Source organism: Micromys minutus (genome assembly GCF_963924665.1).
Source record: "Micromys minutus genome assembly, chromosome: 12".
Classification (NCBI taxonomy): Eukaryota; Metazoa; Chordata; class Mammalia; order Rodentia; family Muridae; genus Micromys; species Micromys minutus.
Window position 1 is genome coordinate 56070027 of NC_137981.1, and position 16388 is coordinate 56086414.

At 48.5% G+C, this 16388-nt stretch overlaps 1 protein-coding gene across 1 annotated transcript; it reads right to left on the reverse strand.

Moving 5' to 3' along the window:
• Positions 1-9027: 9027 nt before the first annotated feature.
• SOX7 (SRY-box transcription factor 7) lies at positions 9028-15707 on the reverse strand. The gene is made up of 2 exons (XM_080925859.1): positions 15454-15707; positions 9028-11860 (listed from the first exon to the last, which is right to left on the reverse strand). The coding sequence occupies exons 1-2, from the start codon at positions 15689-15691 to the stop codon at positions 10950-10952; spliced, it is 1149 nt and encodes a 382-aa protein (XP_080781985.1). The 5' UTR covers positions 15692-15707; the 3' UTR covers positions 9028-10949.
• Between the last annotated feature and the right edge of the window lie 681 nt (positions 15708-16388).

Consider the following 16388-nt stretch of genomic DNA (forward strand, 5'->3'; position numbering starts at 1 on the left):
GAGCACTACCTGCTCTGCTTCCAGAATTCTGGGATTGAAGGTGTGTGTCACCATACCCAGCCACTTTTTGTTTTTAGATCAGATTATTTATTAGCCTGGACCTCCACATGTAGGCTATGTTAGCTGGCTAGTGAGCCCCAAGGATCCTCTTGTCTCTGTTTCTCCTGAACTAAGAGTACAAGCCTGTGCCACTACTATACAGGTTTTTCACATGCGTTCTGGGGAATCGAACTCAGGTCCTCCTGTTTCACCGACTCACCCATCTTCCAAGATCTTTTGCACATCTTTTTTTCCAAGGAGTTAGCTTTGGACCAGGAGAGGATGGACCAGAGTCTAAGGGTGAGGAACCCACCCACTTTGGGGAGATGCTCTAACCAGGGATGGGCCTGGGGAATGGGGAGGAGGGCATGCAACAGGAAGATCACCTGGAAACTGTGAGCACAGCCCTCACAGGACCAGATCCCCCTTCATTCACTCTCAGCTGAGCTCTGAGCTGCAAGCCCTTCTCTACAGCCTAGACTTATTGTACCCCTTTCATATCCCACTCCAAAGAGCAGAGTCTGGGTTTGGCACAATGGCAGATTGGCAGGAGAAGAATCCAGAGTTTTCCCTGTAGGGCGAAGAGCTGGGGTCTGCCAGAGAGAACACTGGAAACAAGAGACCCAGCCTCTGGCCACTCGCCTGCTTGCTCTTTCTCAGGGCATGGGGGAGGGGACACCGAGCAAGCATTTCTGCTGCTCCTGAAGGTACCTAGCTCCCAAATCTAAAGAGGGCTTAGCCCCTACAATCTTGTAGTTTGCTTCCCAAGAGTAAAAGGCAGCTCACGTAGGACAAGGCTAACCCACAGAGCTGTCAGAGCAAGTGGGGGTACAAGTTCGTACCCAGAACCCAGAGCTGCCTCTCCTGGGATATCCCTTGGAGATGACCAGCTGGGAAGTTGGGAGGAGGCAGGTTCCTGAATAGCGAATCTGAGTGATTTCTGAAACCCAAATTCCAGAAAGTGTGCACTGGTTGTCTTCTTAGTGGAAGCTCTGTTATCCTGAAAACAGTTGACTCCGGGGTGGGTGTGAGGGTGGGGGCAAGCTTTCTGTTCCCTGGGGATGCAGAAGGTGGGACCCTGAGACAGGCGGAGCCCCTAGGTGGGAGCCCTGGGTGTGCAGATCCCTGCATTTCCTGCGGCTGCTGGGGACACTCAGGCGGACAGAGAGGAAGGCACAGACCTCTGCTAATCTAGAGAAGAGATTTTCCTCCTAGGAGGCCCTTCCTTGGGCAGGGCTCTCTTGGTGGCGGCCGTGGGGGCCGTGGCTGCTGGCCTGAAGGTGGTGGCCAGGCTCTGTAGGGAGAGGCTGCCTTATCAGACAGGAAACACTGGGCTCTGGTCACTTCCTCCCACTCCTGGTCACAGCAGCTCACAAGGCAGGAAAAGCTCAGCAGCTACTACTGACTGTGTTCTCCTGCCTGCCCAACCCTCTGAGCTGTTCTCCAAAAATAAAAGAGGCTTACTTAGGTGCTGTGAGCCCCTGATGCATGCACACTGTGTGTGTGTGTGTGTGTGTGTGTGTGTATGTGTGTGTGTACTATGCAACTATGCACATGCATATGTGCTGTATTCACAGGCTCTCTGTGTGTTTGCTGCATGATGTATGTGCACTGTGTATGTATGCTATGTGTGCATACTATGCACATGTATGTCGCATATGCATAGGCTCTAAGTGTTCTGCTTGCTATATGTGTACTGTGTATGGTATGTGAATGTACTATGCACATGTATGTGCTATATGCATACAGGCTTTATGTGTGTGCAGTATGTGTACTGTTTATGTATGCTATGTGCACGTACTCCTATGTGCTATATGTGTGCACATGTTGTGCATGTGTATGCTGCATGCTGTGTGTGTAAACACACATACGTTTGCTGTGCAGTGCTGCAGGCAGTGTGTACTGTGGTCTGTACACTTGTAGTGTGGTGCCGTGAGTCTGTGTACCCTGTGCTCAGTGTGTTTTGTGTGCTGTCTGTTGTGCATGTACTCTAATTGCTGTGAGTGCTGTGTGTTCTGTTTAGCTTTCTGAGCCTCATCTTAGCCTAGAGTTTGGCATCTAGTGGCATGAAACCTTAAGGCGACCCCCTGAATACATGTTAGTTATGGCCTCATGGGTCCCTTTTCTCAGGAGTCTGAACTACAGACACTGTTACCTGCTGCCACCCCTGAGGCAGGGGCTCTTGCAAAGAGGGTGTCTTGGAGACCTATACTGGAGCACCTAAGCCCTTGCCCCCTTCTCCACCTCTACCCCTCAGCTGCTTGCCCTTAGGTTAATCTTTATCTCACTGAACCTGGCATCAAACCTAGCGTGAGGTATAACAACAGTGCCTCCTGCTCAGCCAGGGGATGTTTCCCCCGAAGGGTTCAGAGCTGGGGTGAGAGTTTCCTAATTCCAAGCCCCTTCCCTTAAAATGCAATAGTAGCTTTATGCATAATAGCCAGAAACTGGAAACAACCCAAACACTCTTCAACTGAAAGATGAATAAGAAAATGTGGTTCGTTTACACAGTGGAACACTACTCAGCTATTAACTACAGGACATCATGAAATTTGCAGGCAAATAGGTGGAACTAGAAAATATCATCCTGAGTGAGGTAACCCAGACCCAAAAAACCATGCATGGTATGTACTCAATTAGAAGTGGATGTTTAGCCATAAAGCACAGGATTCTGATGCTACACCAACCCACAGAAGCTACATAACAAGGAGGACCCAAGGGTGAATGCTTGAATTTCACTGAGAAGGGGAAATACACTTTCCATTGGAGTTAGAAAGATGTGTGGAACTAAGTGGGAGAGGGGATGGGAAGTAGAAAGGGGATCAGATGTAGGGAAAGCTGGGGAGAGAGGGCTGAGAGGGAAGTTGGTGGGGGAAGGCATCTCTAGGGCTTGCCAAAGACCTGGGATAAGGGAGTCTATGAGGTTGACTCTAGCTGAGGCTTCTAGCAGTGGGTAATATGAAACCTGGAGTGGCCACCCTGTATAGACAGACAAGAGTCCCAATAGAGGGATAAGGACACCAACCTACCCACAAAACTTTCCACCCAAAATTTGTCCTACCTACAAGAAGTGCAGGAACAAAAATGTCACAGAGATTGAGGAAATGGCCAACCAGTGACTGGCTCAACTTGAGGTCCATCCAATGGGCAAGATCAAAGCCCAGATATTATTGATGGTCTGTTACAATCACTGTCCTCTGAGGTGCCCCACCCAGCAGCTGACTGAAACAGATAGAGACCCACAGTCCAACATTAGTTGGAGCTCAGTTGGGGAAGTATTGTGGGAGATTTTGGGGAAAGATTAAGGGACCCAGAGGGGATAGGGACTCCACAAAAAGACCAACAGTCAACTAACCTGGACCCTTGGGGACTCCTAGAGACTAAACCACCAACCAAAGAACATATAAAGGCTGGACCTAGGCCCCCTGCACATATCTAGCAGATATGCACCTTGGTCTACATGTGGGTCCCCTAACTGGAACAGGGGTTTATGCTGATTCTGTTGCCTGCTTGTGGTTCACATTCCCCTGACTGGCCTTAGCAGGAGAGGATATACCTAGGCCTGCAGTTACTTGAGGTGTCGGGGTGGGTTGATACCCAAGGAGGACCCCACCCTTCTCAGAGATGAAAGGGAAGGGGGAAATGGGAGCTAGGGCCATAGGAGGGAAGGAATGGAAGGAGGATGGGGCTGCAATTTGGATGTAAATTGGATAAAAATATTTAAATTAAAAAAATGCAATCGCAGTGATGGTCTGGCAATCAAGGGGTCTGTATTGCAGACTCAGTTACTCAGACCGAAAGGACTCATAGTAATGCTGGTGTGGACAGCGTAGCTCTACGCAGGACAGTTAGCACCGAGCCTGTGAATGCTTTGCTCTCAGTCATTATCCATCATTTCCCAAAGACTGGCAGGAAGAGAGGCTGCATAGTAGAGCTTTCTGCTAGGTGTCAAAAAGTCATTTGATGTTAAAATTTCTGAAGGTGCACTCAGGATAACTGTGGACTGCACCCTTTTATATACGAGGCCTGATGACAGAACATGTGAGTATCCACAGGAACCACCATGCATACCAAGATCTCTAAGTTAAAATGGCTGAGGAGGTGACAGTGGGATGGGACACACCACCAATTTGTTCCTCTGGTCTACCCAGCGTCCTGAGTGACAGGGCTGGTATTCCTCTTTCCAAAAAGATAGATGGATAGATAGATGGATGGATGGATGGATGGATGGATGGATGGATAGATAGATGTTGTGGATAGCCCTGGTGCTGTTTGTATTTTGATATTAATTCTGCTTCCCCAAGAGGTGCTGCCTGGAAAGAGAAGTGAATCAAGTACTCAGGTGGCTTCCTGTGAACCTTCTCCCAATAAATAAAGATTTCTAGGAACCAATCACTAGTAGAGGAGTAGGCGGGACTGCCAGGTTCGAGAGGGGAAGAGGAGAGGCATAAAAAGGTGGATAGATAGATAGATGATAGATATAGATAGATATAGATGTAGATGATATAGATATATAGATATAGATATATAGAGATAGATAGACCAATGATCAATAGATAGATGATAGATTGATTGAAGATAGATAGATAGATAGATAGATAGATAGATAGATAGATAGATAGATTGATTGATTGATTGATAGATAGCTTCTTGAGATCTGTTGGAGAGCTGTAAGATTTTTCCCAGTTTCTGTGATAACCAGTGGGGTAAAGAGACATGGACAAGTAGATTTCTTTAGTCCCTCACCCTTGTGACCCTGAAGTCACAGCCTTACCATGCAGGTCTCATCACCTCCACAACACAATAACTACCCTTCTTTGGGCTTCTGGGATGCCCATGGCATCTGAAAAGAGAGCCAGCAAGAAACTGGTCACACCAAGTCAATGACAAAAGGTCACCAAGAGTTCCCATAGGGTCTGCTCTGCTTTGCGGGATCCACAGCAGCATTCCAGTTTCTTTGTACCAGGAACTGAAGGTGATGCTCAACTTAAGCTATGTGCTACCAAGTAGAGCTATAAATGCAACCTAACAGATAATCATAAGGCTACATAAAATATTATAAATTATTTTTGCTAGTTTTTAAGGTTCTGAGGTATGGCCTTTTAAATGGCATCTTGCTATGAGGTCAACAAGTTAAACAGTCCTGTTATGAGAAAACGATAGGGTGGCCAAGTGAAGTATGTAAGCTGTGGTGTCAGTTCACTAAAGTTCTGTGTAGCCACAGAGGAGGCCAATGTGAAGACAGATGTCATTGACCAACTTCTACCCTAGAGTGTTGAATGAAACAAGCTATCACCAATGGGTTGTGTGTCCCCATAATCACAGCACATACAACTGTGTAAGCTGGGGATGGGACAGGAGATGCCACACATAAAAACGACCATAGGGAAGTCGATAGCAGCAAATAGATCTCTTTCTCCATCTTTCTATGCCTTTTCCTTCTCCTACTGTTTCTTTCCCTCTCCTTCCTTCACTCCTCTTTTACCCAGAGGCTCACTGTGTAGTCTAGAATGGCGTCAAACTGTAATCTTCTGTCCTCCTGCCTCAGTCTTAGTATTACTGCCTACTGGGATGGGTGGACGAAGAGCCCCATCTGAGGCTCTCAGTGTTCTTATTAGGTTTTTACCTAATAAGCAAGAAGACAACAGCTAATGATGTGGGGAAAGTTTAACACTAAAGAGTAAAATAATTGTCATAAAAGACATATGAAAATACATGTCTAGACCGAAAATGTTTGGCTCTAAGTTTTGGATGACAGATAACTCTTTCTTTTCCTTATGATATTCTTTTCCTAAATTTTCTGTAAAGACTAAGTCTATATCTAGAATTAAAAGATAGATAACAGACTGACAGGAGTTTGAATAAATAGGTGCATGTGTGTGAGTGTGAGTGTGTGTATGTGTGTGTGTATATGTATGTGAGTGTGTATGAGTGTGTGTTTGTGAGTGTATGAGAGTATGTGAGAATATGTGAGTGTGTGTGTTTGTATATGTGTGTGTGAGTATGTGTGTGTGTGAGAGTGTGTGACTGTGTGTGAGTGTGTGTATGTGTGTTTATGTGTGTGTGAGTGTGTGTATGTGTGTGAAAGTGTGTGAGTATGTGTATGAGTGTGTGTGTATGTATATTGTGTGAGTATGTGTGTGAAAGTGTGAGTGTGTGTGTGAGTGTGTGCATACAAATGAGTGAATGGAACAAATAGAGGAGACATAAAGGGAGAGAGAAATGGAAAATATTTTATATATGTATATATATATATAGAGAGAGATAGATAGATGATTGATAGATAAAAGATATATGGTAGATTATAGAAGATAACAGATAGATAGATATGATAAAGTATAGATAGATAAATGTTTGTTAGGTATTGTGGGGGGTTGGTTGTTGTTGTTGTTACTTTTGGTCAACTAGACCCAGATTATAGTCACCAGGGAGGAGGAAACTTCTATTGAGGAATGGCCTGTGGGCGCTTCCTTGAAAAATGATTGACATGGGAGGGCCCAGTGTGCTGTGGGTGGTACCACCCCGGCAGGTGGTCCTAGGTGTGTAAGAAAGCAAACTAAGCAAGTCGTGCAAAGCAAGCCAGTCGTGAATAGCACTCTAGCATGTCTTCTGCTTCAGGTCCTGCCTCAGGTTCCTGCTGTGATGGACAATGATGTGGAAGTGTAAGCCAAGTAAACCCTCTTTTCCCCAAGTTACTTTTGGTCAGTCTTTTATGGTAGCAACACAGAAGAAAATGGGACAGGATGGGCATGTCCTTTTTCATTTTTCTTCCTTTTCCACTGGGAAGAAAGCAGAAGTGATATTCATTCAAAAGGAGGGCTCATGTTCCATCTCCAACCCATCTCTCCATTCTAGACTGCAGCAGATGCAGGAGCCACATGAACCTGAGAGCCACACACCCGGAGGTCTTACACCACCACTCAACACAACTAGGGTTCTCAAACCTACTATGGGTCTGGCAATGGGGAACACACAATCCAGTTAAATTCATTGCTGGCCAATCACTGTACCTACCAGAGTCCATGGAACATAAGGGTCTACCACGTGGACATTGTATGAGGTATCACAAGACAGTCTGAGGGTATCCAGGGAAGGTGCTGATGTGGTTAGACATGGATTTGTGGGAAAGGATGGTGTTTTCAGAGGCCAGCAGGTATTCTTGCAGCAAGATCCACCAGAAGAAAAAGCTGAGAAACTTCTGGAAAGGAGAGCATTGGCCACTGTGGAACTAACATTGGGGCTGGACAGACATGACAGGTCTGAGGATTGTATAGTTGGCAGAAGAGGTAATGGTGCGTGTGTGGAGGAGGGGCATCTTAGAGAAAAGTATACAAGAGTTTCCCTTTCTACAACATTTGTGAGAATAAAGACTTCCCTGGAAATAAGCAAATGAGAGTTGAAATGCAGGGCTCCTCGGCCACAAGGTGAGTCGCCTCTGTTTACTGCTGAAGGAACAGGAACGGGGACCATAAGGCAAAGAGTGACATGGGAACATCAACATAGAAAAGCAACTTGTCATCCTGTGAGATGACATCAGTCACACAGTAACCTGAGTAGCACAGGCAAGGTGTACAGTTAGCCAGCCGGGACCCAGGACACCTTGGTTCCCACACTGTCCTACCTGCCTGCTTCATGTCATCTCGTGAGCATGGCCAGTGTAACCACACTGTGTGTTACAATGACGCATGCCCACTTGGCAGTGCCAAGGGGCGCATCTTGACCAGATACTGGCTCGTTAGAGCCGAGGATACTACCTCATTATATCCCTGCATATCGCCACCACTGGCCAGGTGCAATGACAGGCAGCTCTGTGTCATCTCAATTGTTACCCACAATTCTTTTCTTCTTCTCTGGCCTGAGATGATCATGGATTGAGGAGCAGTTGATTCCATGCCCTAGTGAAGCACAGAAAACAGAACCAAGGAGGCTAAAGAAGAAGGGTCTCCACAAGTTCAAGACAAGTGTGGGTTCTAGGCTACCTAGTGAGTCACAGGTTGGTCTGAGCCACAACATTGAGGCTGCATCTCAAACACCAAAACCAAAAAAGAGCAGCACTAAGCCCTCAGTCATGAATGCTTCCGACGAATGTGCCTCATGGGTGCTGAAGCCACCTCCCACTTGGGACTTTAGTGTCCCTGATTGTGTCATGAGGTGGGAATGATGAACGTCACCTGGGCTGTGGTGAGAAACAGTTCAGAACCCTCTGTAACACTCCTTCCTACTGTGAAGTTCTACTCAATGATGACTGTCACTTATAATCAACACAGAAGGATGTGCAGAAGCCCAGGAGAACCCTCACAAGACCCACCCATTGGCCCAGAGGAGCATGGGAAGGAACATGGCTACCTTTGACTCAAACAAGTTCCTTCTTTACAGGAAGAGAGGCCAGTAGGAGGTACCATGCGTGGGACTGCACCATGCTGTTTTTCCAGGAGCTTTTGGACTAGGGGTGCATCCTGGAATGACCCAGCTGTCTTAGCCCTTGATTCTAGACTGTGTGCCTGCCCCCCAAAAGCGTGTTGTCCAGTCCAGAGGGCCACTGCATACTGCTACACCACTCTAGTAGGGGAGAGGACAACACGGTCGTTTGCTTAGACTTGGAAAGCATGCAGTTACCAAACAGGTGTGGGAAAACTGCTCATGTGAGTTACCATGGCCTTTCCTTTTCCTTGTCAACAAAAACAGCATTCTTGCTAATGTGTAGAATCGAAGTTCGTCTTTTCAGCATGACACTTAAAAAAAATTAAAACCCTATATATAACAAAAACTCCCTCGATGAAAAAAAAGTTGACTCAGAAAATAATGCAAATAGTATTGCATGTAGGACTGAAACCTAGTATGAAACCTGGTTTTTTCAAAACTGTTTCCAAGGATAGAATGGTCAAGGTACAAAAAATTTATTTAAATTAAACATTTTTGACAAAGTCATATCATAACTGTTCCATGCATATGCAGTTTTCTTGAAAAAAAAAATGGAACAGAGTAGCTTAATGTCTGTGATACTTTTTTGGGAGATTATTAATATACATCCAGGACTGGGCACCAGTCAATCACACCATTGACAATTCTCTATCGATCACCAATTATATATACAGTAATAGCATAAAGATTAAGTATATCTTATAAGTGATTTTATAATAAGACTTCTTGGGTGGGGAATCTGTCAACAATACAAAATATAAGGTGGGCATAATGGCAGAATACAAAACACATTTCATACAGGCAATAATACACACGTGTCCAAGGGCAGACAACAGTCTGTTAGCTCAGTGTTAGGTATGTTCCTTCGACGGAGCCTTTAGGGGATGGAAATGTCTGAGATGGGACCGAAGCTCAGAAACATCTTTGGGTGTCACAGTGTGTTTGCTTGGAACAGCCAAAGAACAGTGGGATGGGGAATCGTGCCTGGGAATCCAAGGGATGGGCTCTTTGAGTCAGGGGCCAATTTGAAGGGAGAGTAGCAGAAGGAGAGAGAGCCCCTTCCAGAATGGAAGGGCAGCAGACAGCAGGAAGGGGTCATCCTTTGCTTCTGCAGATAAGGGCATGCTACAGCTTTGGAGGAGAGATCAGCACAGCTCAAAGCTGCTGCTCTGTGAATAGACACTTCGGGTTCCTAGCTCGTCCCTTCCTTCTGCAGGAAGGAGGTGAGACATTGTTACAGTTGAGAAGGATCTAGATCAGGACACTCACCGTGGGGCATGGGAGCAGGAGAGGGGCATGCCTGCACAAGGGCATTTCTCTCACACTTGTAGTCTCCTGAGATGTATGTAACAAAAATAATGTATCTAAGGTATATACTTTTTAAAACTTCCCATGCTTGGCAGTGGTGGCACTTGCCTTTAATCCCAGCACTCAAGAGGCAGAGGCAGGCTTAACTTTGACTTTGAAGTCAGCCTGATCTACAGGGTGAGTTCTAGGTCAGCCAGGGCTACACGGAGAAACCCTGTCTCAGAACAAGTTTGAATCTGGTTTTGCTTTCAGTGATGCAGTTGAACATACTAATTAATTTTCTGAACCAGGGTACATGTTTTCCTTTAAAAAGATTACATTTAGTGTGTGTGTGTGTGTGTGTGTGTGTGTGTGTGTGTGTGTGCATGTGAGCACATTCAAGCACACATATAATGTAGGGGCACACATGCATTTTGAGGTCAGAATACAACTTGTGGGAGTCAGTTCTTTTCCTCCACCATGGAGGTTCCAGGGATAGAACTTAGGTCATCAGGCTTGGCAGCAGGCCCCTTTTCCCACTGAGCCATCCCACACCATCCTGCCAGCCCAAGGGTGAATACTTTTCTCAACTGCGGGAGTTCCTTTGGAATTCTAGGGTGACTGTGGAAGGGGTTATAGGAAATCAGAAAACCTGGGTCCTTGGACAGTCAGTTCACACAAAGTCCCTGTGACACCCATTACTGAGGTCACACTTTCCTTGGCCTTGAGGGGGCTGTAACTTGGAGATCCATAGAGCAAGGGCTTGGCTCTGAAGCCAATCCTCACTGTACAGGAAAGAACAGTCAGGGATAGTCAAGCCAGAATGGGGTTTTGCCAGTTAGAGACTGAACTAAAATGGACCCCAGGCCCAGGGTCCTTCTCACTGGGAGCACCACAGATCAGAAGTAGCTTCACCAAAAGCAGAAGCTCCAATGCACTGGGCTTCTCCCCATCAGACGCACTGATGGTATAAAGTGTCTAGGAAATCCCACTGCATACAGCCCCCAAAGCTGTGCTTTCTGTGAAGCCAACAAAACACATTTGCAGGGACAGAAGCAGCGCTGGATCGTGGCCTTTGCTCTGGGACAGCAGTTCTGACCTCCTGCCGCCAAAGAGTGGTAATGCTACAGTTTTTGCTCTGCTCAGTGCTTTATAGGGAGAAGAGGATGGCAGGGGCTGCACCGGCCTCCATTCCTCCAGCTCTATGACACACTGTAACTGTTGTAATAAGTGGCCGTGGCATCAGCCAGGACGGAGATGAGGCTGGTCTCTGTAGGGCCCGTTGGAGTCCCCTGGGAGAGCGGGGCATGCCCAGAAAGGGTTCCAATCCCTGCAGCAGAGTCGGGGTGGCCAGGAGTGTTCAAATACTGGTCAAACTCATTTCGATCCATGTCCCCCAGAAGTTCCACCTGGCTTAGCTGATCCAAGGTGTCAAAGCCAGGGTGCTCAGGAGGTGGGGACAGCTGGCCCAGGTGTGCCTGGAGGTTGGGGTGGAGAGGGTGATAGGTGGCGTGGGTGTAGTAGGCCGGAGATGGGGTACATCCAGGAACGGAGGACATCATAGAAACCCCTGGAGATTGGCCAAGGGCCAAAGAACCTAGAGGGTGACTGCAGTGAAGGGGACTGGGTGTGAACTCCGGTGAGTAAGGGGGCCCTGGTAGATGGGGAAGATGATGGGGGTGGCCATGCTCCTCCTGACACGAGGACGAGAAGAAGGTCTGCTCTGGCTCCAGCGCATCCAGGGGCGACATCTCTGGAGGCGTGGGCAGCCCGTAGGGGTATGCGTCCACACTGCCAGGGGCAGCAGCCGCACCTTCGCGGTAGCAGCTGTGCAATCCAGACAAGGCGGCGCCTGGGGCGTACTCACCCCTGTCCTTCTTCTCCCCCAGGGTCCCCCTGCCAACGCCATTTTTCTCAGGCAGCGTGTTCTGGTCGCGGAGGGAGGTCAGGAGGAAACCAGGGTCCACGCGCTTGCAGAGGCGCTTGCCTTGTTTCTTCCGGCGGGGCCGGTACTTGTAGTTGGGGTAATCCTGCATGTGCTGCAGGCGCAGCCGCTCTGCCTCGTCCACGTAGGGCCTCTTCTGTGACAGCGTCAGCGCCTTCCATGACTTTCCTGATTGCACAAACCAGAAGAAAAGGGGCATGCTCAGATTCCAAACTACTGGTTCAGCCTTAGCTCCTGCTTCAACCTCATGCTTCTTAGCATCCCACCCTGACCCCTACCCTGCTCAGTGGACCCCTCTTCTAGCCTCAAAGGACACCACCTGCCTCTAGTCTCTTTTCATCCCAGGTCACACACACACACTTAAGGGGCTGAGCCAACTCTTCCTGTTTTGTACTGCACAATGTTAACGTCACGGAGAAAAGTGCTTAGAAAATCATCTTGCCCCAAACCACCAGTCGGGCCAACCGGAGGGAGTCCCAGGGAAGTTCCACCCAAACCGGTCATCGGCAACAGAAAAAAAATCTAAAGACCATAGTATTGACTGGGTTGTTATATCCTTTAGGGGTCAGTTGTGTTTGTTTGTGTCTTTTAATGAAAGCTCCCTGCCTCTTATGAAGGGAAGCCACGCTGTCTAGTAATGTCTCTCTCTCACAGCTCTTATGGAAGGTAACCCAGCTCCAGCCAGTTGTGTCATCAAGGAAGTGGATTAAAGAATCTCATTTAGTCTCATAAATAACTATTCTTCACCTCTGAGGGTCACATAGACACTGCTATGTAAAGATATTGGAATGGACTGAAAGCTAATACTTATACATACACACACACACACACACACACACACACAGAGAGAGAGAGAGAGAGAGAGACAGACAGACAGACAGACAGACAGACAGACAGACAGATAGACAGACAGACAGAGAGACACACAGAGATGCATACAAGTATGTGTGCACACTACCACTTTCTCTCATGGAGTTAAGACCCTTCGACCATAGCAGGACAGCGGCTCAGCCGTAACTTTCCACAGAGGCAAACTCCTTAACTGCTCTGGGTCTCCATCTTTCCTACTATAGCATGTTCGCTTCCAGCTCAGGGCTCGGCTTCTCTCCTGTAAGAGTGTCCTCTCTGTATCCCCACTGGTGCTAAAATGCTGTTTGTGCTCGGTTTTCTAGTCAGCATTCCTACCTGCCTGTTCCTTTGCAATTGCAAGTCACCTCACTAGCCCTCTTCTACCTTTCAATGGCAGGCAGTCCTGCCCCAGAGAGTTCCAAGGAACACGTGTAGACCATTTAAACTGCTACGGGCTAAAATGGAGGTGGGTGTCTGCAAATGCAGCATGCTCTCCTATGACTCTAATGTACCCTGAAGTTTCAGACCCTCTAGTGAAGAGGACAAGGCATCTATCTGTGTGAGCCCTGTAAGGAAAGAGGCCATGGGGTTATATATACCCTGGCCTTATTCCCGCTGCCTTTGCCCACACTGGCTCCATGGTCAGGATACCATAGGACACTGAGGGCTCAAGGACAGAAACTATCACTATCTGCAAGTGTTGCAATTAGCTGTCACTTAGCAGTACGTCTTGAAGAAGTAGAAATGGCACCAGATGTAGAGATGACACTGGTCCGGCCTATGGCCAAGGCCACGAGGTACTTACAAGGTGTCCAGGACCCAGACACACCCCATGCTATATCCATGGCCTGACTGTAAAATGTGGCTCTGATCTCCAAACATACCCAGATGCTCTTGTCTTAATAAAACATGATTTCCACTTTAAAGCCTAACAAATGTCTAATTAGTGATATACTTTCTCATTTGCCATGGACCAGGCTTGCCTCATTTAATATATTCATGGCATGCTAAAGGACTTTCACCTATGCTAAAAATCCTCTACCTGGGTGTTAAGGTTAAAGTTGGGGAAGCCTATAGTGGCAAAAGCTGGGAGTCTCTCATCCGTGCCTTCCTTTTCATAAGTTAGAAAGGGAAGACCGTTCTCGGGAAGAAAGTATACAGAGGGCTGCAGCTGCCTGTTAGCGGGCGCCGGCCTGGGGTTTCTAACAAGCAGTGAAGATCCGCCGTTTCCCCCTTGCCTTTAGAGCTGTGTTGCTGTAGGAGGAAAGACAGTCTTCTGCGTGGTGAACTGCGCACTCTCGTAAAGTCTGGAGTTGTATTCTGGATAGAATTAGTCCACAGGAAGGTTTGTCTCCCCCATCTCTGTCCCTGTCCTCACCCCCAAAACGAGTAGCCTGGACTCTTCTGCAATCACCCCACCCTGCTTCCTCTTCCCACCGGGGCCTGCATCAGAAACTTGGTCAAAAGTAGAAACATTCTCTCCCCAACTGGGACTGAACCACAGATAGATTCATAAAGTTCATAAGAAAAGAAAACAATGTAAGCTTTCAGATAAAAGATGTCACAGATATTATTCTATTTTTTGTTGTGCTAATAGGGTAATAATACAGGCATATTATTTTGTTTGGAGGAAGGAGCCCCAATGGCAGTGCTCACCAATACATGCTGGGCACAGCTGGCCTCAAGGTTGGAACCCCACAACTCTCAGCAACTGCTTTTTGGGGCCTCTAGACAGCCAGAGGGCCAGGGCATCTGTCTAGGCCCAGGCCTATTACAAACAGAAAGCCAGCCCTTGCTCTGTGATTCTGAAAGAGGAAAGAGCCCAGGCTCCTACGGAAAAGGGAAGGGCTTCCATCCCAGTGGGGTGGGGTCGAGGGGCCTGTGTGCCTCTCCTGACAGGCCTTGGTGCCCTCTGCAAACACAAAATATCTTGAAGGGATTTTTGTTGGCTAAAATAAATAAGAAACATGTTGAAGGGTAAAGAGATTTGAAGTAAGGTGAGGTTAAAAGTTGTTTGGCTGCAAGACTAGTGAGACAGCAGTTCAGTGGGTAAAGGCATTTGCCACCAAGCCTGAAGATGTGAATGTCTAATTCCTGGAACTCACATGGTGGGAAGAAAGAACTCGCCACCTTCCAGATGTCTCTGACCCCCACACACTCGGGGTGGCACGCGCATGCATATATACATACATATACTAACACAAACATGTTTAATATATGTGTGTATAAATATACACATACCCATCCACCCCTGCTCCGAGCCCTGGAGAGAATAGAAAATCCAACAAAAACTCTGGTTCCTTGGAACCGGTTTAACATTTTCATAGCCAATTCTCTGTCTGGTTCCAGTCAGGATTATCTGAGGACCGCACCGTGGATGCAAACAAGAAGCGAAGGGCTTCACAGACCCTCCCTGGCTGCTCCAAGTATCTTTTCAAGTTATCTACACTTCTGCGATAAATAGATAAGCAAATCGAGTGGACGTCTTTTGTTGGTGACGTTTCTTTTTCTTCTGTTAAATAATTAAATATAGGAATGTTTCTCAGTGAGGCCTCAATTGACGTACATTCGTTATCTTTTTCACCTTTACAGTATCTTTCTGATTTTCCTAGTCATACAACGTGGGGAGTGAAGTCTCCTCAGTCTTCAAGCAAATACTAGTTCCACCTAGGCTGAACTTATCGGCCCATCTGAGTCCTTGAGCTCGAGTTTCAGTCCCCAGACCTGGGACCCGGGGGTCTCTGCTCCGCGACCTCGAGACCAGTCCGAGCCCCGCGCTGGTCCTGCGGTTTCACCGTAGCCTGCTTAGGCACTGGTGGTGTCCGTGCTCAAGTCCCCCCACCCCGGGAATGGCATTGTCACCCGCCCCATCCTCACCATCCTCACACCAGCTTCTCGCCCCTTGCACTCACCCAGCATCTTGCTGAGCTCCGCGTTGTGCAGGTCTGGGTTCTGCACTGCCAAACGTTTCCTCTCATCCTTGGCCCACACCATGAAGGCATTCATGGGCCGCCGAATCCGGCTCTCCGAACCCTTGTCCGCTGAAGGTCGGGGGACGGCGGGCGGCGACAGCCCATCCGACAGCTCGGCTTCCAGGGCGGGACACTCCAGTCCTTCGGTCCACGGGTAGGCGCCCAGCAGCGAGGCCATGGCCGAATGCGGGTCACTTGGCTTCACCTCGTGGGGCCGGCGCTGACCTGGCCCTCACTCGGGTCGCGACGTCCAACTTGGCAGCAGCCTCGGGCCGGGCCCTTATTTATCAGCTTCGGGCCACCGGGTCCGCCAATGACTCTCCCGGGCGGCGCGGCCCCTCCCGGCTGCCCCGCCGCCGCGTCCCCGCTGCGACCTGCCGGCAGGGGGAGGGAGGGGCTGGGCCTGCCCCGGTGCCCGCCCCCGTCCGCCCCTCTGCCTCCGGAGCCTGCCCGGATCGGTGCTCCGGTGCAGGTGCTGCAGGGCCAGGAGGAGCACGCCCACGGACCGCAGTCACCACTGCTTGGCGCAGGAGCCAGGTCCAGCCCGTTCCGCTGTTGGGCAGCCCTCCACGCTGGGACCACACTCCACCAAAACTCCAGCAAGGGAAAACTGAACTCAGAACAGCTTATCGGAGGATATTGGAGGAGAGACACTGACTATCGATGTCCTTAGATCGGCCAAAATGCTGTTTGTTGTGGACAGATCACACCTATGGCTTGGGTCATCGTGCCCCAATAAACGTGGGCGGTCACCAAGGGTCTTAGGTAGATGTGGGGTCCACCGGACTTCAGGCTCTGCCCAGTGCTCTCCCTAACTGGCACTCTGGGTCTCTAGAGGTGTCAATCTTCGGGTTCTGTGCTCTCCGATTTTCCTT

Coding starts and splice junctions, on each gene's coding strand:
- SOX7 (XM_080925859.1), bottom strand. CDS start 15,691: ATGGCCTCGCTGCTGGGCGCCTACCCGTGGACCGAAGGACTGGAGTGT. Junction 11,861..15,453: donor GGAGCTCAGCAAGATGCTGG/GTGAGTGCAAGG, acceptor TTGTGCAATCAG/GAAAGTCATGGAAGGCGCTG.